At 41.3% G+C, this 27808-nt stretch overlaps 1 protein-coding gene across 1 annotated transcript in view; it reads left to right on the top strand.

Annotated features, from left to right (window-relative positions):
* Positions 1-3361: 3361 nt before the first annotated feature.
* Positions 3362-27808, top strand: part of PRKCH (protein kinase C eta) — a 167380-nt gene continuing 142933 nt past the window's right edge. Inside the window, exon 1 of the mRNA XM_068947359.1 lies at positions 3362-3478. Coding sequence (XP_068803460.1) covers positions 3377-3478 — 102 coding nt within the window. The 5' untranslated portion in view covers positions 3362-3376. The remainder of the gene's footprint in view (positions 3479-27808) is intronic.

Below are 27808 nucleotides of genomic sequence, written 5' to 3'. Positions count from 1 at the left end.
TAGCTTTTAAGCAGTACAAATATAAATGGATACAAGAACGCCAAGAAGACGCATAGAGAATATCAATTTCTTATTCATGTTTGATTTGCTACATGCCGACAAAATGTTTAGCTAAAGTTATCTCCTCAGCTCAACACCATAAATCTCAGTTGAGGTAAGAGGACCTTCTTTTCACATAATCGTCTTGCACATTTTGAGACAAGAAAATACTAGACTAAGGCCCACTGAGCAGATCCTAGCAGATAATTTGACCCATCTGTGGGATTTAGAAGTAGGTTGAAAGATGTTAGAATATTGTAAGCAATTTAAAAGTCATGTGTCTAATCCAGCGCTAAGATACAGATACATAAAAACTTCTACCAGATGCTGTAAGAAACGCAGGGACCTCTGGCAGACATGGGAAAATTAGAGTAAAAGGAGAGAGGACAGCAAATGGGTTTTAGCCTAAAATGGGAATTCAGGGCCTGATCTGAAACCAAATAGGGCAGATGGAAAGATTCTTATTGTCCTCAATGGCTTTTGGCTGATGTTTCCTAAAAAACATTACAGTGAGGCACTGAAGTATCACAGGGATGCCAGTCACAGTACCTGACATAGATTAGATGGCCTTTGGCTTAGACCTGAATGAAGCCAAGAGAGACATATGGATGATATATGTGTATATATATATATATGTACATGTATAGGTATGTGTATGTGCATATAAATGTATGTTTAGCTTGGGTTTTATGGAATTACTCTTTGGCCTTTGCAGTTTGGATGGAGTTCATTTTCTGTTCACTTTACTACCCGTTCCAAGCAACTGCCATTTCCTGATTTTTCAGCTCTAACATTATGTGACCAGAAGACTATCTATTTTGGAAATAAAGCCAAGGAGGAGCATGTTCCAGCCTCCTGGCCCCTGGAGTGAGGGGCCAGCACTGCCTAAGTGTGATGGGCTAGGTGTCTACCCAGTCCATAGGCTACTGAGCAGAAGGAGCTAAATGGCTTTTTAGGCAGAAAGGAAGAAGGCCTCCTGAACTGCTGATACTAGAATGAAGAGTTATCACTTGTTCGGCTTCTCTGATGTGGAACCTCCTAAACTGTAAAAGGAAAAAAAGGCCCCTGTATTGGGGAGAGCCCTTTCCCCCACCACTCTCCCCCCCCAAAATAAAAACAGTTCACGAGAAAGGAGAGGAACTGCATTTCCCTTTCCACCGCAGGAAAAGCCTGACATAGACTATGGCCAGGGAAGAGCAGAAACTGAAGAGTTATTTGCTTGTATTGTCAAAGACTAGAAGCTAAAGCTTTGCCATTAGAACAGTGAGATGTGAACAGTTCTAGAAGAGAACAAATACTAATTAGGTAATAATGAAGGCAAGAAGGCTGTGGACCGGCAAACTCAGGGCTTGGCAGTGTACATAAGAATCTCTCCGTCCTGCTAACAGAAACCGCCTGTGAGTAAATGGAAATGCTTTTGGAGTAGGGGAAGAGCCTGGAAAAAGAATACAGCTGGATATGGTTACACTTCAGACTTTCTGGTACATACCACCCAATAATGCTGATCTGTGATATTACTATAGGTGCCTAAGAAACCGTGGAGATTGCTTGGGTGAGGAATTCTCCAGAATGTCCAGCTGGGTCCAGTATCAACCTTATGATGAGAATGGGAGAGAGAGAAAAAATCCACTAGTATACGTTCCCCGTGGTTTTAATTTTTATACTGTTAAACGTCTTCCATAATCTAAGTGTTTGAACACCGGTTAATTTTGGACGTGTTTATGAAATTTCTCTTTTAAAAGTGATTTTTTTTTTAGGATGGTAAACCAGACAGCACAGGAAACGGCTACAGAGCAGCTGAGGAAGCAAAATTAGATGTAGTTACAGTGCTACCTTCATGGCAGCATTTAGTGCCGAAGGAATTTTATGAATAGCCTGATGTGCCTGGTCAACAGCTTCGGACAACGTGGGCTCAAGTCTCCACTCAGAACCTTGCAATAAGGTGAAATTTTTTCCTCCCTTGCAGAACTTGGCTTTTCAGAAATACAGAGTGAAGCAAAGACAGCTTCACTGAGGAGCAAAGGAACGCAGTGCTAATTTGGAGGTGGGGGAGGAGGCTGACTTTAAAGCGCCCTCTTTCCTCAGACAGTGATTAAAGCATTGACTCCTCAGTATTTTCCGCAGTTGTCCTTTGCCTGTTTCCTCACCTGCTGGTGCTTCCCTCCCTCCCCGCTGTGGCCCAGCAGGTAACAAACTCTGCTGCCAGGGTTAACAAAACAAAAAGGTTAAGGGAGAGAAAGAGCAATACGTCCTTCTCCGGCTCGTCTAGCTCGGGGTTTCGGCGAGGACAGCGCTCAGCAGCAAACAGGAGACCCCTGAGGAGACCCCTGGCTACCCAGGGCTTGCTCCTAAGCACGTCTAGGGGCCCTTCTCCTCTGTGTAGGCAGCTCTGCCAGTTCATCTAACGGCAGCTTTTCAGCCGTGACATGATTGAACGGGATGTTCGAAGTCATAACCTCTCCCCGCTGTTTTCCACCCCCGGTGCTGGGGGGCGCTTCAGGCCTCCCAGCACAGCCAGGTCCCTGGGGCAGGAACAGCCCGCCATGAGGAGACACTGCCTGCGCCACAGCGGCAGGAAAAGCACAGAACAGCTCATCTGATTGGCCGCCTGACCCACAGGCCCGCCTCCAGGGGGTCAGAGCAGCCAATCCGAGCCGGCGGTAGGGAAGAACCGCTCTGTGAGGGTGCGCCGCCTCATGGTGGTGGGCGCGAAGCCTGGCTGTCCAGGGGCCTCGCCGAAACCCCCAGCCCGCTGCCTCTGCCTGCGCCGCCCCGGCGGGGCTCAGGGGGCAAATCTCCCCGTACACGAAATTGATGGGACTGGGGGGGTGCAGGGTGCGGGGGGTGTAGTGCAGCAGAGGACTGATTTGGGGGCGGGTGTGCGATCCGGGGTGGGGGAACCAGGAGGTGCTGGAGAGCCGGCTCCAGCAGGCTGCCATCTCCTCTCAGTGAACGGGGCGGAGAGCTTATAACCTTGCATACACCTGCTGGGGCGAGTCAGAAATAAGATGGGCTGCACGTCGTACCTGTGCCTCGGCTCGAACTCTTTCGGACGCTGGAACGTGCCTCAGAGCCTGCAGCTCTCTTCAGTTCAGTATTACAAGCTCAGCGGTGCAGTAACATGGGGAGGAAGAAGGTTGTCTTGATTTTGCCTAAGTGGCCAGTTTTTGATCTCCAAGTCAAGGTAACCACGTTTTGTGACCTTACGTTAAAACTGGCTTTTAACTGATGCAGCTGAAGGGAAGCTAATAAATATATGAACCAGGTGGACTCAACAATGGTTCTTCTTCTTCCAGGTTGTCAGCACAGAGAGGTCCTCTCCTGTAGCATCAGAGCTATGATAGATTCAGAGCAGTTTGTGATACTTAATGGAAACAGACCAAAAAAAACCCCCAAACATGGATCTTTTATGATGGGATTCACATCTCCAGCTTGTTTGGTAAGTGTCTATCCTGTCCCACGGGCCCAAACGTGCAGGCTGTACTGAGGCGGTTGCTGTGTTAGCGTAGGGATGCTGTTAATGCTTTTCCAGGTCTCCCACTCATTCCTCTGTGTTTCTTGGGACACAGCTGAGACACAGTTCCTTGACTCTCTCTCCAAAGCAAAAGTGAAGCTCCGTTATCCATGTAAGAATAAGATCCTGGTTTACACGTGAACTTTTGTGTATGTAGATAGACTAAGGAATCAGCCTATACACAGTTTAGCTCTTTACTGTATTTCATACAAGTGTCCACCTTGTGTTAGCTAGTAAAACAGTGCCAGGAATTATGTATATTTTTCTAATGATTAGAGAAAAATACTTCCTTTTGGACGTTTGGATTTCTAGACCTCTGTGACAGCCAAGGCTGACTGGCCACTTTTGAAGCAACAACTAAGCACAAGATTTCGCTCAGGCTAATTGTAATGGGAGTCATCCTAGGGCAAGTATGATTCTAAGTGTCTTTGTGGCAGGGCCTCCTTACTAAGTATTAGCGCTAGCATGTGGAAAGCTTAGCTAAAATGTCCGTGGCTCTGCAGCAGACCTGGGTGTTGTCCCTAAACTGCTACCTGATTATGTAATCAGCATATGGGGGACTGCAGTATTGCTGTTTTGCTCTGTTACTGAAGTATGAGCACATCTAAGTCCACACAGGTATGTGTCTATTCATATACTTCTGCAAGTATGGGAATTAGCTCCGTTTCTTTGTTGGACTTCATAGGAAGGGCCAAACTCTTGCTCTTTATGTCCAGTGAGATTTCTGTCTGACTCTGTGGCATGAGAACTCCAGAATTACACCCTGTACTTCAGGAATTTCAAGGTTTATTAACCCTCAACTGTTTTAATGCTGCCTTTGTTGTTCCGTATTTGCTTTCCCTTATGTATCTCACTGCTTCATTGTAGTTGTTAAAATGTGTGCTGTGATGGCCTAGGATGAAGTATGCAGACCATATCTACGAATGGGATAAACTAGCAGAAGCTACTCCAGAGTTTCCCTTTCAGTAAGAGGGCTTTGCAACACGAACATAAATCTTTGAAGTATGTGTTGAGCCAGCTGCTACATCATTTAAAAATAGTCAGGTTGGTGCCAACAAGACAGATCACTCAACTTGGGGGCCATAAACAGAAATCAAAGGCATGCATCAGCAATGCCCCAGTGTTTGTATGGTTCCATGAGGAACCCTCTGCCCCTTCTAGCACGTATGTGATGGTGTTACAGGATTGTCTGCTGTCACTTCTATAATGTATCAATCTCGCCCAGCCTAGGCTGGTGCGCTATGTTGGATGCTCCATTAAGGCTGCAGATGTTTGCTGACTTTTTATGCTAAACTGTAGTCAGTTTTCTCAACTTCATAATGAAGGAGAGATTTTAAGAGTGCCTGGTCTTATATCCCCAGCAGCTTGGGTGACATGTCATTTGGCTATTAAATACTTGAAAAGGGTCAAAGCTTATGAAGTGGTCAAAGGAAAAAGAAACAAGGTCAAAAGTTTAAGCCGTGATACGTGGTAGGCAAGGAGAACTCGTATTTTAAGCAGTCTAGACAGCATATTAGCAGAGAAAGCTTACTGTGTTGTACTGTGTTTATGAGAGTTTTCTATAAATTGCAAAAAATATTAGGAATGCAGCATAACCAAAGCCTTACCTTTTCCTGTTGAGAATAAGCTGTTGTGCAGTTTATGTTCAAAGAGCATGGCACCTATACAGAATTCACATAAGTGAATGGGCCAGGGAACTCTGGGGGAAAAAATGAGAGGGGAAAAAAACCCTATATTTAAGAGAATTTTTCACCTCTCTCTCTCAAAAAAAGTAATTTACGTATCTGTCTGGAGGCAGGTATAACGTAGCCATTGGTGCTTTGTAGCAGATTTAGGAGGCGTCTGCAGTATTTGAGCACCTGTGTTTTTTATGTTCACATGTATGTATTTTCTTGTTTGCAGAATGAAAAATATGCAGTCTTGATTCATTTACTTTGCTCAGCTTGTTTCAGGCTTTTTTTTTCTCAGTGAATAAAAAGCAAAGTATGTGGCATTTTCAGTCCATAAATCTTGCTTGCTGTGGGCCAAGTTTTGCTCACAGCTCTTATTTAAAGTAAGCTAATGAGGCCAACACATACCCCAGGGCAGAATTTGGACCTCTGAGGCTACCTGGGTAAAGCTGCCTAAGTGGAAGGATGGTTAAAGCACTGGCTTGGGACTTGAAAGACTTGAGTTCAGTTCAGTTCAGCTCTGTGATGTGACCTGTGAGCTCTTGGGGGAAGTTGCTTACACTCTCCTAGGCTCCATGGCTGTGCCCTGTGATGGCCCTGGACTACAGCACTTACAGTCCTTCTTTCCTCCTGTTCTGTGCTAAAAATTCAGGCCCTCATCTGTCCCTTTTCCTCACCTCAGAAGTGGAAACAATGGATGTTTTGGTCTGACATAAATGCCAGTTCTTTGGGACTGGGACTGTTTCATTTGCTCCCTTTCTACAAGGAACTAAAAAGTGACTGAAATGTTCTGTGAACAGCAATATCAGCAAGAAATCTGATTATTGAGGTATTGTACATCTGTAATTATTAGCTTTAGATTTATTAGCTCTAATCAAGTAATCCTTGCCAAACTCACTTGTGAAACACTGCTCTTACCCTCTAAGGTTACCTGCAGATACTTAACTAAAAAGAGGGCACTGAAATAGCTGCTCACATGGGTGCATATCTAAAATATGACAGTCATGACAGTTTTATCCAAAACACCTCTGCTATTCCAGTTCTATCTTTCACTTGGACAGACTGACAGATAGTCTAAATTGTGAACACGTTATAGTCATCTATAAAACCTCACTATCTGGACAGTGGCCTAAAACCACCATTGGTTATGTTTTTCAAGGGAACACAGTATCCTCTAGGAATCATTTCTGAACTTTAGTTCCGGAGTTTAAAGTGTTACAGTGGGATTTTTTGAAAGCTCCGTTTGGGAAATGTGTTGGGCCAGTGCAGAGCAGTTTTGAAAAGCCTGCCATAAGCACTTTGAATCATGTTGCCAGCTTATCTCCAGGTGTTTTACATATTGTTGACCATTTTGCTTAATCATGTTTGTACGCTAATACTGTAAGATTATCAGGTCCAATTTGGTTGTGGCTGGATTTGTGTTTTGTTAAGGTGAGGCCATAAGAATAAGAACAGGGAGAAAAATCAAGTGGGATTGAGAAGGAGGAAGGCATGAAGAGAGGGAAAAACAAAGATATGAGAGCTATGCGAAAGAGCAGAAAGGAGAAAAAGAAAAATTTTATTAATAAACAACTTAGATTATCCATCTCTAGTACGTAATAGTCCAGCCAGCACCAGCCTCATGGGATATGCTGCGTTTTATACAAATGTCACGATACTGTGAAGGAGTTTTAAATTTGAATTATATGTTCTTGTTGCTTGTATGAGAGTGTGATTTTAGAGCATCATGAAACAAGTAATCAGCTGTTCTCTGCCAGGAGGTTAGCTGTGATTTGACTCCTACATGGGATTATAGTTTACAGTGGCACTTCCAAAAAAGTGAAGTTTCTGCAGGTCTGTTCACTGTGATGGCAGGCTGAGTGCTGGAACCTTTCTTTGCAAGAGAGTGAGGATGTCTGAACTTCTAGCAAGGTGAGCTGGGGAAATTCACGAGGAACAGAAATCTTACTGCAAAGATGAGATGAGGGAAGATTTTTAGCAATGTGCGGTGATGAGTCATTGCAACTTCTATTAATATTATTGGCACATATGTAAATAAAGTCACATGGGCTCCACTGAAAAGTTAGCTCATGAAGTCAGTCAGCAATAATAAACTAAGAAGAAATGCGATTTTGTAAAAACAGTGAGCCATGGCATTATCTCCCAGGCATTTTAGAGAGAAAAGGAACAATTTGTTCATTTGCAATGGAACAATTGACTAGGTGTATTTCAGCAGTTATCTTTTAGTTCTGCACAGGTATGTTTCTTGCTCTTCAGAAACCACGTTAATTTGAATGTGATTTCGTAAAGAAGTTCCCTGAAGAAATCTACATATCCTGCAGTTGCTCAAGGACAGCATATGGCGTGTAGATACACAACCAGATCTGGGAGCGTAAATCAGCACAGCTCCCTGGAGACCAATGGAGCTTCCTTATATTATACCCATTGAGGATCTGACCATCTATAACAGGAGCTGGATGAAATCCTTTAATGTTTCAGGTAGTATTTATACATTAGCACCACAGTGTGGGGCTGCCTTTCTCCCTCCCCTCATAAAAGTCTAAAACCTGTTGCCTGTTACGCCCTTAGCCACCCATTCATAGTTTAGACACCCTTGAGTCCAACATTGTACAAGAAGAAACTTGTGTTCTCTGAACAAAAGCTGCTGCTGCTGTTAGATTGGGACTTTCCAGACTTATGCGTTATCCTAATAAAACCCTGGAATGTTTTAAAGGCAGTAGCATTAGAGACCACCAACTCTTTTATTGTTCAAGCCTAAAAGAAAAATCTGTTATACCTGAAACTGACTCTGTAGCTGTTTCTTTTTGCAGGCTCCTTAGAAAAGTAGAAGGGCTGAACTTTTACAAGACCGTTAATGTATAATTTTAGATTGCACGAGTCTGGATACTTTTACTCATGTATATAATAAGCGGATTAGAAAATAGGCTGGATTTGGCCCCTTCACATCTTCGTTATAACACGGAATGCAGAAGAAACAGTATAAACAAAGAGGACCAAATCTTTCCTGTTCAGTATGGCCATTGTTACTTTTCTAGATATTTGTTTGTCCTGGCCTCATCAGTGTAACTTATGAGCAAAACATACATACATCAAATGTGTCAAAACATCCATCCATCCTCACAATCTTTCCATGGAACAGGTCACAGTTAAAACAAACAGGCATACTATAGCTAAAAATCACAATCGCCGAAATGACCTCAGAATAGTTTAGCATTTCCATTGACATAAGTGAATAAACTGTATCAGAAGGATCTAGGCTTCCCATGCCCAAGGCTGCATGAGAGTCTGGTAATCAAAGAATTTTCCTGAATGCCAAACCAATACCTTGCACACAGGCTACCATTTATTTTAACATTTGTCCTGATAAAGGTAACAGAGCAGGTGATGTGAAAGAAGCCGTATTCCATAGTAAAGAAAAGTGGCCAGCGGCTGTTGTCCAAAGCATCTAACTTTAAATTTGTGAAAGAGATGATGACATGTTTGTTTATTGTAATGCAAATTAGATTCAGTGATCCAGAGGTCTCTTCCAGGTTCCTAGATGATCATATTGTTATGCAGAGCCTCCTTCACTAGCCATGCCTTTTGCTATTAATTATAACTTTGTTGGCTGCTGTGTTAATATTTCTATCAGGAAGTACTGGCTATGGAGGATGTGGAAATGTAATGCAGATTTTCAGAAGTGAGGATTTAGTTACATGAGTGTTGCTTGCGTTCTCAAAAGAGCAGTGTCCAACTGTCTCTCTCAATACAGGATGATCTATGTAATTGAGAAGATCTGAGCCTAGCCATAAAACCTGCCGTAGCCCTGGCACCTGAGACATAGGGCCGGGTTGTCAAACTCTTAAACAAAGAACAGTTGTTCAAACTGTACTGAGGGACCCCGCATCTTGGCATGTGAATGTCCACCACAAGGTATGTGGTAGCCTAATTTACACTTACAAATTCCAGTAAGCATTTGTACTGCCTGCTGATAGTGAGGGTTACAAGAACTGATCTGAAAGCAGGCCTACAGAGCCAGCTCCTTGCCATACTAGCTTAGAGGAAAAGTCCTGCCAGCTTGGCTGTTTTTAGGTTATACTTCAAATGAGAGAAAAACAGAAATTAAGTGTTGGATACATTTTGCATGTATTTTAAGGTAGTTTGGTTTAAATTAAAATGAGATACTCAAGTGATTACCTCCTAAAACGTGCTTGTTTGATCCAGTGTGTTTAGATGGAGGGAAAAAAAGGGACACAAAGAAACAGTGACCAAGATCTAGAGATTTAAAAATCAGCTGCTGTGCTCAGTCCAATATATTCCCTGATCTACGCACATGCTTATTCTCTTGCTCACACATAGACAGAATTAATTCATCCCAAGATGCAATCATGCATCTGTTTCATATGTTTGACTAGTCACTTCAGAAATATTTTTAACTTGTGGGGAGCATTTACAAGTGTAAGAGCAGGAAAGGTGACAAATAGAGGTGAGAGTATACATTTGCCAGACAAGGAGAATGAGACATAATCGTTGTGGACAAAAATCCACTTCTCTGTGATCCATCCTGTATGTGACCCCCAGCAGGGATTCAGTGATTTCACCTGGGAAGTACTGAGACGTTATAAGGAAATCCTGCCTGTAGAAGACTTAGGTAGGAGTCAGCTCCCCTACATCCACGTTTACCGTAGTACACATTTCTACAGCTTGATTTGAAGATTTTCTTCTCTAGCTGGTGGTTAAAGTGGGCCAGCTGATATTAGCTGCTCATCCAAACCCACAGATGACAACATGAAGCAATAGCTAGGAACGTGCAAGGCAGAGTAAAGGACCCTATTGACTTCCAGACAAATCCCTCGTTTCCTCAGGTGAACCTTCATTCCTACTCGTGAATTCTAAATCTTCCTACTAAAAAGGGCAGACGCTTGTCCCTTCTCTGTCAGCAACGGGGTTGTACTTCTACTGTATCAGCTCTGTTTGTTCTTGGTCTCAAGAAAATGAGTTTCCTGACTTAACTGGCCCCCGTGCCAATGCAAGTTGGAGATCCATCTCTGTTCTGGAGCCCCTACTTCCTTCCAGGTTACTTAAGCTGACAGGGTTTTCTCTTAACTTCTAATCAAACTTTCTCTACTGACAGGGCTACAGATGACGAATAGAGGCTGGCCAGAAAATGCTGAAAAATGAACTACCTCTAGCTTCCTTTAAATGCTTCTCCTAGTCCCAAAGGAATGCATTCACAAGGCCAAATGCCTCAGGAAGCAGCTGCCACACTAAATGCTTCTAGCTGGGGATTGGTCTTGAGATGGTGGGAAAACTGAACTGGTTTGGAAAACGTTAGTGAAATCACCTTCAAAACCAGCTTAGCAGAGAGCTGCCACTCAGCTCATATTTCAGTGGCTTAAAGGGGATAAGAAAACCCCCTCAGTGCAGAGGCAAGGAGCTTTTAGCACTTGATATGTCAAATCTTGTTTAGTATAAATAAGCGAAATTACAGTTTTTCTTTGCTTTGGGGCTTGGCTGTTTATTCTCCTCCTGAAGGATGATAGACCATCTTGTGCAGTATAGCCAAGGGGTGCCATGTCACAAAAAGATGTTTACAGTCATATTATCTGAGGCTTGCACAGTTAGAGCAGGATTCCAAGCATGCTGTAGCCTCTGAGATCGCGTTCTGGCATAACTTCAGGAGGAAGGCTGCATCCGAATGTGGACCAACAGAATATGTGCTCGTTACAAGGGGAGAAAAACTGATTGCATTAGGGGCTTGCTAGTGCCCTGTCTTGCCCAACTGCAAATGTTGGGCTTAAAGGGGCTATAAAAAGCCTTGATTCAGTGTCTTTGGATCAAAACTCATCAGCTGTGACTAGTTTATTCTCCAACTGCAGGAGTCACAGGGGAAATAAGACTTATCCTTTGCTCTTTGCTTTTCTTGAGATAGAGGACGTAATTTAGGAGGGTCATGATCACTATGTTTGGAACTTCAATTCCTGTAAAACAGCGCATCTCTTTTGCATAGAGGAACTCACACAAAGCTCCCTTTAGGAGGACAGCTTCCCCAATTCTGATTCTGAACTGCTCTAGGAAGGTGGAGTAGACCTGCTGTTTGCAGATCTCAGGGCTTTCTCCTTTGCAAACTGTTGCAGGCAAGACCGACCTCTGCAGGATAAAATGAAACAAGCCTAAAGAAAACTAGACTGAGTGAAACTGGCTTTTAGTAGAAGCAATAAAAATCAAGGCTTCCCCCGTCTTTTGCAGAAGGTCTTGCCTCTTTCCCTACTTTTTGAGTCAAACTCATAGTGTGTGTTTACAGAGAAGAGCACATGACATTTTTTTATGACCTCTGTTTCTCCTCAGACAGGGCTTCCTTTGCTCCAATTGGTGCACAGAATGGTCATGAAGGCTAATAAACCCTTGCCACTAGTTTTATTCCAGGTGAAAAGCTCTTTGCACAGTGGTTGTCTGGCTCTAAGACTGGTCACTCTTTGCTTTGAATTTGAAAGTTCACATGATGGTGAAACTCATCCCAGCACTGAATAGGGTATTAATGTTTTTGCAAGCCCCCTAGGACCAAGCCTTCTGAGATGGGGGACAGGATGTGTGTGCATGCGTGCTGGTGTGTGTGTGCGCGATTGGGAAGTGTTTCTCTTCCTGCATGTTGATTCTTAGTTTTAAGTCTTTCGGTCTTTTTGTTTTGCTTTGTTTTGTTTTTCAGTTCCTGGATCAAAAAGTTGCCTTAACTGTTTTGATTGCAGTTCTGCTTCTTTTCCTTCTGATATCTTGCCATTGCCCGAGTGAGTTGTTCTTGTACAGTCAGCACTGTAGATTCTTTGGAGACCCAAACCAGTTGAATAAAAGCTAGTAAATCTAACAAGTTGCTCAGTGAGCAGTGGAACTTGTGAAGCCAAACTTCCTGTGCCGCTCCAGTGTGGAGTCTCTGGTGTCTAATAACATCGATGTCTCCAAAGTGGTTGCCTATGTGGATTCTCTGGTGGCTGATGAGTGGTGAGCTCATACTGTAGCTTTTTTTGTCTGAGGAGTTTCTAGCTTGGGTCTCTCCCCTCTTCCTATGCCTATGTAAGCGGCAGGAACTTGATGTGTTTGAGTCTGCAACACTGCTGTCAGTTTTGGTAAAATGCCTGACAATTTTAACAGCGATACAGGCAGAGGGAGTGAACAGCAAAGACTGCACACACGCGCATACACACGTGTGCACACGCGCACACACACACACACACACACACACACACACTTATTTTGATGAACCTTTAAGCTGTCCACTGAAAAATGCAGTGCCCCTTTCTCTCTATGCTCATTGCAGGCTGCCTGCCCATTGCTGCTCTTGCAGTGTTCCTGGCACAAACGTTTACACAGAGAGGTAGTGAACTGATCAGACTGAAAAAACGTGTACATGACTGAGTTTGGATATTAGGTTTGGGTTAATAAGCCTGCTTGGCTATCCCGTTTTCAGCCAGCACCATTACCTGATCTGATTTGCTGCAAGGCTGCACAAGCGCTTCCTGCAGAGGCACAAGTGGGTGGCTGGGGAGCTGGTTGTGAACATATTGCTTCTTTACAGTGGCAGTGCCTGCTTTGAATGCCTGTCAAACTATAGCCATGGACACCATGATGGCACAAACCACCTTTAAGAAATAAAACTAAAATTTATCTATAAAGAAACAGTGGGTTTGTTTGATACCCAGCAAAGGAAAAATCAATATAAAACCTATGGTCAAAACATAAAGATTTGTTTTTCTAGCAACTCTTAATTTACACAAAAGGATATTTCTTTTTGCAGGAATGAGGAAAGGGGGCAGACAGAGCAAGGAGGGTTTTGCTGCTACATCTAGCTCCCAGGTATACAGCCTGACATCAGAATTTTAAGGAAATATTCAAATAGGTATATAAAAAATAGCAGCAGGGAAGTCATGGCAAAGAATACAAGAGTCCAAAGGAGAAAATGACTCCAAAAGCATTGCTTAAGGATGTTTACATCTCCGTCATTTGGACTTTTTATATCAGTACTAGATACCTTTCCAGAGAAGAGATAGCATTTCTATGAACACTTAACAGCTTTAGCGTAGGTCTAGCTTGCTCTTCATTAGATTTGTGCCCTTCTTTTTAAAGTTGCAAAATAGCATTACTGAAATTGTATCTGGGATCTAGGTGAACTACATGTCATTGTGATGGTTATGGGATGTCAGGGAAAATTTCTGTACTTGTGTTATGGAGATGTGATTTGCTTATCACAATGATTCCTTACAGCCTAAAAATCTATTAATCTGTCACTGCCTGGGTTTGGCTACTGAAAAGCCAGCTGAAATTGCCTGACAGGTTATTGTTGAAACTGAGCTTTTGAGATCTAATTTCAAAGTGCTGTAAAGTTCTCTGTTTTCTGATGTTTTGTATATGGTTCTTTCTCTTTGGCATTTAAAAACATAGCCTTGCTTCCTGGTCTTTTGCGATAGGCTGTTAATCTTCAATTCTGTTCCCAAAGACTGTTTTCCAGAGCCGCAGCTGGCAACAAAGATACTCGGACTCTTTTTTGGATGTCATGTTTCTGGAGCTCTGAGGAATTTAAGGACTTGCATCTGAGATGGACGGGAAGATTCTAAGTCCCTGCTATAATTTATTGTTCACCATCTCTGTTACTATGTGTTACTGTTCTTGTTCCCACTATTGTCGGTGCTGAAAAAAACCCAGAAGAGGAGGATGAGCTCCCTCCCCTAAAGAACTGATCATTTACACTTTACATTATGTTTGTGTTAGGGTCATCAGCATGCTGCTTTCATTCTTCTAACCCTGCACTATACTATGGTTATATAGCTAAGGAAGAACTTACTCTCAAAATACATTTTTTGGGAAAAAATGGTACTTCAAGTAGAAAAAAGTGATAAACTATGAGTGCATGGATATCTTTCTTCCGTAGCTAGTGTAACTGTGATGACTGTTGAGCAAGCTGTTCCAGAGTTATGTGTCAGGAAACCCAACCAACAATGCTATGGCTGGTAATCACATGACCACTGTTCTGTTTGATGCCAACTGGCAAACACCTACCATAACCAACGCAGTAGAAAAAGACAGCAATGCAATGTCCAGCAATACCTACATTTTTCATCGTATTCCTGCTTTAGCCTCATACCAAAAATTTAACTCTGGCCTTAATAGTCTTTGTGCTGCAGAAATGCGCTGTAATTGATTAAAATGCCTATATTTTTTGCCCAAGGCAAAGTACTGAAGTAATTCATGTGAAGCAGGATTTTGTTTAGGTAGTACCACAGTCAATGGGTTCTTGTGCTGCTTTAGTTCCCTGCTTACTTCTATGAGGCTTTCTTTTTAAATAACCTCAGCTTCTGCTCCTCAGCCATCTGGCTCTGCTCTTCAGCATTTTTCTCCCAATCCCCTTGCTAAGCCCAGATTACTGGACTTTCCAGCTCCAGATAAGTTGTAACTGGATTTTTCTTTCCCAGTGGCCAAACTGCCACAGTGCATCACAGGAAACATAGTCCAGCTATGCACCCCAGCCTCCAGGGCCTTGAGGTACTTGGCTCATAGCCCCTATTCTGGTGACTCAAATGTATACAGACAAGAATATTGACCAAAGATAAATATCCCAGGCTCCCAATAGGAAAATAAAAATGCGTCTGCAAAGTTGATTACAGAAATTGCTGTTTTCTTTGCTGAAGACGTTGCATTTTTGGTATTCCACCAAAAAATTTGAACCAACACTTGTTAAACATGAGCGGTGGGCTTCATTTGTCCGAGGGGAAGTGCTTACAGTGTAGTCCTCTGCACTGGGCTAGTCCCTGTGAATTTCTTTATAGTTCATGGATAGAGAAGGTAAGTCTGTCATTGTTTGTACAAAACAAATGAAGTGCTCATTGGAACATGGAGTGTGTGGTCTATGTCATCTTATGGAAGACCTCTGAAACAATTCAGATGAACTAAACCTGGAAGTGCTTTGTTCTCTCCAATGATTAAAGGGAGCATAAAGTGACTATAACTGCAGAATCCTCTCTAGCTCCTTTGAGAAGTAAGATGGTAGAGTATCTGCAAATTTGTTGACCTGGTTAATGCATTTTTTTCCACTGTGTTTAGGCTGAGCACTTACTAGTCATGAACATCTCAGAGTGATTCTAACAATCTAGTATTGCAGCTGTAATATTATTACTATAAGCTGTAGCTCAGAAATTCCTCCAGATTAGCTGAAATGTGCTTTCCATCAGTATCAGGTGGGGATATGTCTCTTTCCCTTCCTTTTTGTTTGCAAGGAGAGGGAAGGGGAGCAAATCATGTCTTTTGCAAATCAAAACAGTCTCCACTTGTGTCAGAGTTCCCACGTGACTTTCTTGTAGTACACTGGGATCTTATGAAATGGAGGGTCTTGTTTCACACACATCTGTCTTTTTAGAACCCACATCACCACAACAGCAAACACTTGGTTTTAGTGACCTCCTGTGCCAATACTCATGTCTCATTGGGAAGGGAAAGGACTTTCTTCACTTGGCAGGTGAACATCTAGATTGTGTCTCGTATTTCATCTTCTGAGGGCTAAGGCTTGCAGAACATGCATTTTGAAGGCAGCAGTTTTAAGGCCACAGGAGAATTGGCCAATGTTATTAAACTTGTGCTTTTTTCCTTTGCAACAGTGTTTTTCAGCCTGTTTCAGCCTGTGGTCTGTGTACCTTTGGGAGTCTGTGGAGTACTTCCAAGAGGTCCATGAAAAGCAACTAACAGAAGCCAGCCTATTATCAGTTGGTTTAAATTCTCTATATAAGGATCCATACGTCTTCTGGAAAATTTTGGAGGAGGGTTGCAAGTTGAAAACTGAAAATCACAGCTCTATAGTGTTACATGTAGCGATTTTCCTAAGCACTCAGATGCGTGAAGGGTCAGAGGGTGAATTATTCTAGCTTGGTTGTTAGCATGCTCACTCTGGGAACAGCAGTTGCTCCAATAAGCATTTCATTATTTTGTACAAACAAGAGAGACTGAAAAAGACCTACCTCAGAATATCCTAAAGTGCGGTAATTAGGGAAAATCTCCTGGAAGGTGAAAGGCTTAAATTGGGCAGGAAAAAATGTGAAGCTTAGCACATCTATGGGGGAATGTTACCACCCTCTGAATACTGGGTATAAAAGCAACACCATTCCATGCATCTCTCCTTAATGTTTTGTGCTGTGTGGGATCTGGTAAACATTTATTTGTGGCTGAGCAGTTGGAGTTGTACACATGCTCTGGGCTGGAGTGGTTGTACGCATACCCCAGCAACAAGAGACTTTGAAGGTGGTAACCTAGATGTTATAGGCTCAAATAGCACTGGAGCTAGGGTTTTGAAGATCTGAATTTGTGAGTTTAGCACCAAAAGATGCTTTGTGATTAGGCCTTTCATGATTCATCCAAGGCCACACAGGATGTCTTTGGTGGAGCAAGGATATGAGCATCTTTGTTTTTGGCAAATGTGAGGCGAGTACCTTAATCACAGGCCTGTGATATGTCTATTAACAGCAGAGAGTCAGGGAACAAATTATGGGTAAGCAAGAGAAGCTTTTTTTCCCCCACAGACAATTTTAAAACAGAACTACTAACAGGGGAGTGCTAGCAACAAGCAAGCTGTGAAAGGGGAAAGAGAGAAAGAAGGACAAAGCTCTGGGTTGGACGTGCAAAGTACAGAGATGGTGCAGAAAGAAATGTAAGGTTAGACTTACAAATCCATGGGGGTTTTACAAACAAAGAGGGTTACCGCTGCTCCAGTATGTGCTTCCTGTTGGATTTCCACATAGAGTTCATAGCATCCTAACGAGAGGCAGACAGAAATAGGTTCATGGTTCTAGTAGAAACAATATTTAGTTAAAAAAATTTGGATTGACTTTGAGGATGAACAGCTTCTTATTCCTAGAAAGAGCTGTAATTGAAATCAAGACACTCTACTACTTCCCAAGGGCTTTGTCATATGGTTCAGACATCCTGAGGAACGATAATTGGATTTTTACCATAAATGAGTGTTGAGAAACATGTTTCTTATTTAGGTTGGTTCATGTATTCTTGTTCTTTTTCTGCTTCCTTCTTAGTCAACAGAACTGCTGTTGACACAAGCGGGAAGAGGAAGTAAATATTTCAAGTGGGCAAGGACAAACCTCCTGAAGTTCACAGAACTTCAAAACGACAAACCTATTCTGAGGATTTGAAAAACAAAATGTTTACTTTTGCAAACTTGTTTTGCCTGTAATTTAAACTCATTTTCTCTCTCATGCCACTTAAGGAGATTACATTTAAAAAAACAAACAAACAGATTTTCTAGGGAGCCAATTTACGTATGAAAGAAGCCTGATAAAAGCAAAGCAGCCTCAGATCAGTACTCTGTAAAGGTTTTGTGAATGTCTTTCATGAGAGTTCCTAATGTTTCCTGTTTTATTTGTGTATGTATATAAGTTTGTTTATTTTCGCAACATTTTTTTCTCTCCCTTTTCATTTATTATGTTACTGTCAGCTTCTCGTGTGTGTTTGTTTTGCATTTTATTGTGGGGGTTTGTACTCTTTTTAGAAAACATGAATACAATAATATGGGAAATTAACTTTGAAACTTAATTTATTGGCATAGTCAAAGATTTTGGACAATTTTGAACTTTAAGGTAAAGACATTTGAATATTTAAGTATGCTAAAGCTTGTATGATCCTGAATTATTCTTCTTCAGACTTGCCTTTCTTGTCAATCTCATTTTGATACTTAAAACAAACTCAAGTTTGGAGACTGGGTACTGTACATATAAGGGAATAAAGGTCTTGTTTTTATGACAGTAACAGCCAAATAGCTGATAATGATATGGAGGTTTTTCTCTGGAGTCAGGAGGTACAGATGGGAAGAGCAAAAGCTGAGCTTTCAACCATAACGCTGCATATTCTGACAGTTGTGCATTTGATTTCTCAGCATTATGGTTATCTACTAAGCCAGAAAGAACAGGAATAAGGGATCGGCAATGCAGTAAGAAGATTAATTTGTGCTGTCTCTGAAAGTAAACAGCGTGAAAACAATTTGGTTGCAATATTTTAAACAGTGGCTTGAATTGAAAGACTACTTTATTTACTAAAGAATAGGAATATTTCTAAATCTCAAAAATTTCATTTTTTTTAGCTTTCATGGGGTGTTTTTGTTTGTTGTGGCTTCTAAGGAGTTAGATTTTATTCTTTAACCTATTTAGAAAGCTTTTGAACCTATCAATAGCAGAAAATGAAGAGTGGGCCATTTTTGAATGCAAAGTTTAAGAGCCACACCCATGTCCCATGGAAATCTGTGGCTATGGTCTCCCCTTCTATTCAGAGTGGGTCTGAGTCAAAACCTCTTGAAATCATTTTGAGCTTTCCCTTTGACTCTAGTTGTCTTTGGCTCATGTCCAGTGAATGAGGAGCCAGTTGACTTGTATTTCTGACCCCAACTTATTTTTATTTATTATGAGTGGACACCAGCTGCTACTTTGTTGTCTAAAATATACTGTCTGCCCTTGAACTTTGACATTTTCCTTCCAAGAGGATGATTTAGACTTTGTCCACAGTTTGCCAAACCAGCAGGCTACATCATATTTTTGGACTTCCTACAGATCATGAGTGGCTAATCCCCTGCCTAACTTTGGAGAGGTACATAAAGTAAAATACGAAAAGCATATACAAGGCCCTATAAAATGGAAGTATTGATCGACAGGGTCTCAGTTTTTGTGATTGCTTTTGCTGATATGTTCAATTAACAGTCTTGTCAGGGAGAACCTGGTTTTGGTCTCTCAAACTTACTTCATTTAAGTTGATAGTCCTCAGTATCCAACAGTGGGATAAACCAGATTCCTTTGCTTTGTTTGTTTTGGCCTACCGTGTCTCTTTATGAGGAAAATGGTCAAAGTAAAGTGCTTCCTCTGTGTATTTTGACAGGAAACAGTACTAATATGCTTTCCTTTTGTCGTATGCCTTGCTCTTTTCTCCCGGTGTTGTTTAAATATTTTCAGTCCAATGACATATTTATTAACCCACCACTCTCTGCATGGGGTAAGACTTTGATTGGCCCATCTGTAAAGACTCTCGGTTAAGGTGGTTTTTTCAGCGAGAGTTAATAATATCACTACTATTCACGTAAAACTCTGAGACAATCTCTTTAAAAATGGAACACATTTATCTAAAACAGCTGGTTAAGAGAGCATGAGGGCCCAGCTAGAGTCGGCAAGGTCGGGGGTCAGGGTTAACACCAATCTCTGTGGAACTTTGAAGCTGACATTTTACAGATTATATGTGTCTCAGTGCACAGTGGGCATGGCATATAAATTGGTCTTAGAGGCCCCTATTTGTTCTCTGCATTTTTATGAGCCCACAGAGTTGTTCTTTGAAGCGGCACACACAGAAAATAAAAACTCATTTTAATGTTGTGGAACTATTTGCAGTAAATCATGTTAACATCCTGGCTTTTCTTTAGAGAGATGCAGTGTGTATTTTCCATGTTCTTGGATGTTGTGATTGCCTCAGTTTTAATCTTGTATTTTTCCTTTTAATCTAACTTGGTACGTCTTGTTTTCTCCCTTGTTCCCCACTTTGATATTTGAACAGTTATCCTGTATGCCTGGCCAGTTTTAAGTTAGCAGAGACACCATGATTTTGCTTCATGCAGTGACTTAGCTATTGTAAGTGCTTACTCTTTCCTCTATCAAAAATCCCCTGGCACTATAAACCTCTTGCTATTGTATGGCACTGTAGTCTTAGAAGAAAGCATCTGATTTCAAAGAGACTAAGTTCCATTCTGGAACTAATTATATCATTTACTTTATGGATTTTTTTTAATTGCTAGGTGTTTTAACTGGAAAATGCTGAATTCTGGAGAGCCACAAGGAACAGACACTGTTAACAGAATCTGCTGGAGGCATTTTAGCCACCTAATTAATTTTCAATAAATGCTTCCAATAGGTAATTTGCTTCTGGCCAAATGTAAATCAACCGGAGACAAATAGGGTTAAAATTAGAAATGTGTGATGGGGACAATGTTTATGGACAAAATAACCTGGCAGTCCGAGAAATAACTTGCTGACAGTAATAGAAAATTAGACCACACAGATGTTAACAAAAAATGAACACTGCATGTCACACAGCCCTAGTAGAGTTCCACCAGCTGGACACACAACTGGCTCCTACGTGTGGGTCTCACCACAGAAGGCCTGTCTATCCTTAATCTACCTGTGGTGTGAATTGGCCTCTCTCCCTTACAATCAGGCATGCTCCTCAAGATGCCTTTTTTCTGCTCCTTTTCACAAAAATGGACCTCGCTGTCCACTTGAGACCTCCACAGTGCCTTGTAGACACTCCAGCTAGTATGGATATCCACAACAGAGCCCCAGGCTTTTAGGTTCTCTAGCCTTAGAGGTTATCTCTTCAAGGGCACATAGCAGCTAAAACACGAACATTTGATTAGTAAAATTTTCAAATACTAATCATTACTAACAGTACTAATCTACTTTAGCTTCTGAAAGAAATATACAGATTTTAAAAAATAAACATCTCTTGCGTATTTACTTTCTTTAGTTTCCTTACTCCCTCACATAATCTTTGGTCTTCCATCAAAGCCTTCAAACTCTAGGGTGCTTGCCCTTTACTTCTCTTCTGGAAAACCAAGTCAGGATCTGTCACTCCCTAAAACGGCTGGTTAGAGGTCTTGTTGTATAACTTCCTGTCTCCTGTGCTAGGTGGCCCTTGGATAAGTCTGTCAAATGGCCAAGGTTTCCCATGAGGTAACATGTTGCTTAAGTGCTTTCCTTAAAAGGGAAGTTCCTCCCCTTAAATTCAAACCTGAAAAAGCTAGTTTGACTCGGGCAGTAGTAGACCCTTTATCGGAGGAGACTTTCATATGAAATGAGAATTGTTAAAGTTTGATGCCTCTTTATTGTGGATCTTGAGTCACTTAAAATAAATGAGACAAATTGGTTCAGAGAAAATTCCAGGATTGGTGTTACTTGCTACAAAGTGTGCCTGTGAGCTGTGGATACAGGAACAGCCTTCAGATACTGGATACAGACAACAGTTGCTATATGAATAGGGAAGCCCCTCAAAACTGGCATTCATGAGAACACTGGCAGCAGTACTAACAAGCCGTGGTGGAGAAGCAGTGACATTTCTGGCCTGAAAAAAGTGCCACAGATAACTCAATGTGATACTGGACATGGCAAATACAGGCTTTTAAGTCTAAAGACAAGTGATGTTTAGAGGCAGGAGCTTATACTTCCAAAAGGAAGCTCACTTAACTCTTCAGCATTATTTGGGAGCAAAAGTCAATGACATAAGTTTGCAAGAAAGCCCACGTTGTCTGCTTTTCTAAACGTAAAGGTGACCAAGCAAACTCCGACAGTTCTCCTGACGTGTTCCTAGCCTCTGTTATTGGAAAGATTCTTGCATGGTCCTGTTGAATGTTCTCAACGTTTCCCTGAGTCCAGTGGATCTTGGGTCTGGGCATGCACTATAGATAGGATCTCTATCTACTTCAGGAAAGGGGCTTGGGAGGAAATTTGTTGGTTGATGTAGCAAGAGCTTCTAACACTGTAAAGTCATGAGGGGGGTCTGGAAACTTTTGTTCATCTTTTTGAAGTCCCGCAAAGTTTATTTCTGTCACTTTATTTTTCCGTGATGGCCAGTGTATGGAAAATGGCAACATATCAGACTCCGTTCCTGTCTCAAGCAGCCCCAAACAAGGTTGTGTGCTGGCTCCCACGCTGTTTTCCTTCTTTTTCTTGGCTGTACTGGCGGAGGCATTTTGCTGACATTGGGAGAGGAGTATTTATTTAGTTCTCTACCAATGGAAAGTTTCTCCGTCTGCAGTGTTGCTCATCAGAGATCATCTTTTTCCAAATGACTCCGTACTCAGCTGATGACATTTGCTTAAGCAGTGACCGTTTTGCTGAGCAGCCAATCAAGTTGGTTTCCTGACTAGATGAAAAGATGTGCATGTCCATCCCATTACTGCTCCTCTTCAGTCTAGGAGAGCTTTGCTTGCTAGTAAGAATGCTATCATGAAAGGGAGGGCCTTTTATTTTGCCTGTGGTCACACCTTGGTAGAATAACAAGGGTGTGAAACTAAGTAGTAATAATAATGTCTGTCAAAATGTCCTGCTCATAATACTCCTAGCTGGTTATAAGACGTGGGTAACATGTTGTTGCTTCATCAGAATACCCAATGTGTATGCTCTATATGCTTTGGATTTGGCTCATTTGTGAGATTAAATGGTGGGACAAGATTACCAATACCCAAACTATTGCATATTGTCAATTTCTTCTCATGAAGCTGAAAGTGCTTGGGAACCTCACTGTAAAGCTTGTAAATTCTTAAGGAATTATCCTGGATAATTCTACTTATTCCACATCCTGCTATTCTCATGGCTTTTGCATTGCTCTGGCTTCCAACATACCTGTCCAAGTTGGGTGTTTTCCATATCCATTTATGCTCAGTTTTCATTATTTTTGACGAGACAACAGGGAAGGCAGATAAGTGCCACATTCAAATTGGATTTTGCAGTTTGACATAGAATCTCACTATCAAACAGATATTGTAAATGGATTCCCCAGAGTGATGTTCTCGAGTAGTTTAGAAATGGATAAAGGAAGTAACTTAATAGAAGAGATTTTGTAAAGATGGAGACAGATCCTCAGCTGGCATAAATTCCTGTAGCTCTGCTGAAGCCAAAGGAGCCACGCCATTTTACGTTATGATTCAGCCCATAAAGTCGTCCTTTTCATTCCATCATTAATTACAAGCCAGATCTTTCACATTCACAGTCAGGCAAATAGTCCTGTAGTCAACAGTGTAACTAACCGTACATTTAGGGGTTACAGGAAGAGGGACCATTAAATGTAAAGGCTGATATGAGAGGAGTACCTCAGACAAGCGAATCAGATTCTGCAAGGTATTTGTAAATGCTTTTCTGCAGTATCATGGGCGGCTGATTAACCTTGAATCATCTTTAGTAATCAAGCCTTAAACAATCAATGATGTGTTCCAGGAATTCTTATTTTTATGACTCTAAATTAGCAAATAACATAATTAGCAAAGTAAGCTTGCTAACTATGTTTAAGATGAAGTTATTCTGAAATCTTTCCACGGCAAAAGAGTTAATGGTCATAACATCAGAGAGGTGAGTCAGTCAAGGTTAACAGAGCCTCAACTTTTGGGGAATGACAGTTTTTCTATTACTAGCATTCTCTCAAGGTAAATAGTGCCAAGTTCTTAAGCTAGGTGCTGCCCAGTAGTACAAGTTACTTAATAAGAGAGTTAAAAATTTCTGGATATACTTTATTTTTGAATTTATGGACATTTGATACAGTGTTGAATCCATATATTGCCTTTAAATGTAAAAAGCATAACAAAACTTTACATTTGCTGCATTAAGCTAGAAGTATTTAATTAGCAGTAAAGCACAGGGCTGGGAGCCAGGAGGTCTGGGTTGTAACTGCAGTGGGATCCTTTGCAAGCCTTTGCCTTGCCTGTCACCTGGGAATAAAATTCTCTCCAGGGAAGGTTTGCCACAGTGGATCTTAATTTACTGAGGTTTTAAAGCATTTTAAAGGACTAACAGGGCAAGCCCAGGAGAAATGTAAATTGTGTGGAACTATTGCACATCCTGGTACCCTGGTAACTATTAATGATGGGCAAATTTCAGAACAAAACTTTTTCTGAACATTTCAGTTCAGATAGCTACGTATTTGGATACAAACCAAATTAAAACCTGCTCCTGCTGAAATTAATGGAAGTTCTGTGCTAAACCTAAAGGAAGGAAGGCCAATCCTTGTTGCGGTCTATATCAAAACATGTCACAAGAACATGATCTCATAAAATTTTCTGCCTCTCACTGGGATTGACTGTGTCACATTGAGCTAGAAAGCGCAAAAGAAGAGAGAATGGTATCTTTTTAAATTAAATGGAATTTTATTTTTAATCTCAAGATGATTGTCTTGAATGCTGTGCAAGGATTTGTTATACTTTGCTATTGCCAAACTTCTTGAGCTGCTGCCAGTCATAATTCATTTGTGCTCCCATGTTGTGATTAAACGCCTTGAATGAATGAATGAAGATGGAAATACCAGTGTATATAAATCACAGCAGACTGCCAGTTGTTCTCCATTTGCTTTCTTCTCCTCTCCCCACACCCATGATCAATGCTATTTCCTGTTTGCTACACTCAGATGGAGATGTTGCCTGATCCTGCCTTTCTTACCAGTTATTTTATGAAAGCCTTTGCCTTGCTCTGCCAAGTAGCCCTTGTTTCTGTGGAAAGCCTGAGTGAGCTCAGCTGTAACACTCAGAATGACTCAGACCTAATGGCCTCCATAAAAATTGCAGAAGCAAATCCACATCAGTATGAAAAGCCATGTGAAAAAGTTTTTCCCTGAGCTTTCAGCCTTTGGTCACATGAGAAATGCCATTAACTTACATATACCTACTCTTATGTAGCTATCCCAGCAACGGCTCCTACCCCAGGCCTAAGAGCCTTTAACCTCACAGCTAATGGAGGGAAAAGAACAGATAGATGGTGCTAGGTTTTAGCACCGATTGATCAAGATAAAGAAACACGCTCTGGGATGCAGGCTGCTATTTCTTTCTTTGGAAGAAAGTCACCAAAGTGATAAGCGAATGACCAAAAATGGTAAATCACTCCAGGAAAGCTAGATCTATTTTGTTTTGTCCCAAAGTGTTTTGTTATAATCATAAACTATAAGGTGTTAAAGGGGTTAATAGGCTCTCAACTCATTGTCAACTAATTATCTTTAAGGTGTTGTCATCACATAGTAATCGCTGGGTTAATGCCAGTTCCACCACTGGGAGGTGCCCAACCCCAGGGTGACCTTCTCTCACCTAACAGATGCTTACTTCATTAACTTCAACCATCACTTGCACAAGAAAAGCTTTTAGGAACTTTCATCTTTTTAAAAGGGCAGAGAAAAAACCTAATAAACTGGTAGCCTGGTTAGCAGTAGGGGATAGCTTTAGCTTAAGGCACCATGGGTGGCTAAGATGTATGAGAAACAGATGTAAGGCCTTTGGTGATAGGTCTGCACTTTCTATTTATTGACAAATGAAATAGGCAATAGAAGGCAATTAAAAGCCAATGATTGCACACAAACAGTGCAAACCATAACAGCAGAGAGGAAAGAAAAGCAAAACCACTGTGCAGCACAGCTAGGTCAGGGCCAAGTGACATTGATTTGGGAAGCAAAACTGTGATTTCTTTTTAAATAAAATGTTTTGAGTTTAAAGCTGAGGAAGCTTAATATTTGTTCTTGCTTTTGTCTTCTGTTTTCCCCCCAATGCTGCCTAGTTACAAGGCACTTTTCATTTGTTTGAGTCTAGTTTTCTCTCTGGGGTTCAAAGGAAAGGTTTGGTCTTGTTTTTAGTTGATGAGATGAATGAAAAAAGAGAGATAACAAAATGTGAATAAACAGCAAAGGGACAGTGCTTCCTTGCTGTGTCCAAATGTGTCCGTGATTTGCCATCAAACTGCAAGTTCAATAAGCTCTTTAGATTTTAATGTTTTCTTAATAGGCAGTTGAGACCCAAACATGAAGAGATAAATTCAAATGCCTTTATTCAGCTTCTCCTAAGAGAGAGATTTATCCCTTTTTACTAATCTTCTGTCCTCAGGAAATAAGCTTGCAAGATCATTTATCTCCCAAAGAACTTGAGGAGTGTGTGTTCTGCCTTGTGGGCTGACCTCCTGACCCCAGAGCGTACAGATAGGTAATGCAGGGACGAGATCTTCTTTGTAGGCATTTTAACAACTATTTTATACTCAGACCTGGGATAACACCTACTTTTCACTTAATATGATGAAGGTGCAAATCCATAGGCCTAATTTAAATGCGTCTTTATTCTGCAAACTATAATTTTGCACCAGAGGCAAGGGGAAAACCAGCTCACCCTCCCAGGATGATGTTACGGCCGAGCAGAATCTCATTAAAAATCAATTCCTCATGTCCATAAAACAAGTTTATTTTATCTTGTGGGAGCCTGCTGTTAGCACTCACACAGTTCCATTGTGTGGAATTCTTGCCTCTAGTTGTATGCCAAACTGCACAGTGTACCATTAACGAGTTTCAATTTTATGCTAAGCTTTTCAATATTTTTGGTGTCATTTACTGCAGGTTATTTTGCCAGCATGTGGTGTCTTATAACATATGTTATTAATAGTGATGACATGTTTAGGTTCTGAAGGTTTAAACAAGCCCTCCAATATTTACATTTATAAAAACGGGAAACGATGAGAGCAGGAATGCGATTGGCCACCGAAGGCTCCAGCTGTGCAGGTATTCGTCCTAACCCTCGCAGGTCAAGGCTTGCTAGCCAACTGTTACAAAAACATAATGCAAAACACATTTTATAAGCACCACAAGACAAGTCAATACATGTTAATTATCTATTAATCTGCCCTTTTTGCAGAGGGTAGTAGGAAGCACATGTGTTTGGCCTTGTACTTCCCGATACCCCATACACCCGCAGTCCTCAGGGATGATTACGCACCTCCCTGGGTGATACAGGGAGCCATGGGACTCGGGTGCCCTAGTGCGTGACACTGACTTAACACCTCCGCTAGGCAGTGGTACTTGACTGGGGCTGTGCTTTTAACCTGCAAGAAAAAGCAAGGTAAAACACATAAACTTAAATCTCAGTGAATGAGTTTTGAGTGTTTTATGTCTTATCTGCAACAGATTAAGGATATGTACATGCTCAGTTACTGCAGTTCTGTGGACCTGTAGTAACTTAAACTGCTGTAACTTCATTGTGTCTCTGGCCCTCTCGTCCACAGTGCCTGTACATCTCTCTCTATCTAGATTCCCATGTAAAAAATTACTATGTGGAATTTTTAGACATGATTTATAAATAATGATTTCTTAGTAATTTAGAAGTGCCACTTTTGAAAGTTGGAAGGAAAACATAATGTGCTCAAAGTGTTGCTAAGCTTGTAGGGGAGAGGTTGCTGCAGTTCTAAGTACCAGGCATAATTATGATGATTAGTCAAGGCTGACTACACTGTAAATTATAGGGAGCAAAGAATGATGCTTTGTGGTAGAAAATGATTAATGTCTAGAAAGGATAAATGTAGCGCCTTAAATTAATTTTAATATATTGTATTTAGTAATAGCAGTAGAAAGAGCCTCATTTTACATTTGTGGTGCATCTAAAATTCCTGGGCTAGGATTTTCAAAAGAGCATATCAGTGTTATTTAGGCAACTGACAGCTATTGACTTTGTTTGCTTAGCTTCCCTTAAAAATTCCAGTGACTCCAGTGGAGGTTTTAAGTTCATCAAAAAGTACAAGCATGGAAAACTGCATTTTAAAATGATGCCTCCTGTGTACAACGCAGTTATTTTGTATATAACAGGTAGATGGGGGCAGTAAGGAAATGATGGTCACAAGTGTGGCTATGAGCCCAAGGTACGTTTAATAGACTTAGGCATCAGTGTGAGACCTCTTGGGAGAAGACCATTTTTCATTCGTACTTGTATGTTGCTTAGCACAATAGTGTCCTTGAGGGCATCTAAAGGCACTGAATAAATACAATATACTGAATAAGTCATAAGCTGATGTTTCCTTCTGATCAAACAATT

This window comes from Struthio camelus, chromosome 5, assembly GCF_040807025.1.
Source record: "Struthio camelus isolate bStrCam1 chromosome 5, bStrCam1.hap1, whole genome shotgun sequence".
NCBI classification, from domain to species: Eukaryota; Metazoa; Chordata; class Aves; order Struthioniformes; family Struthionidae; genus Struthio; species Struthio camelus.
The sequence above is the reverse complement of the archived record's forward strand: the minus strand, read 5'-3'. Positions and strand labels throughout refer to the sequence as shown.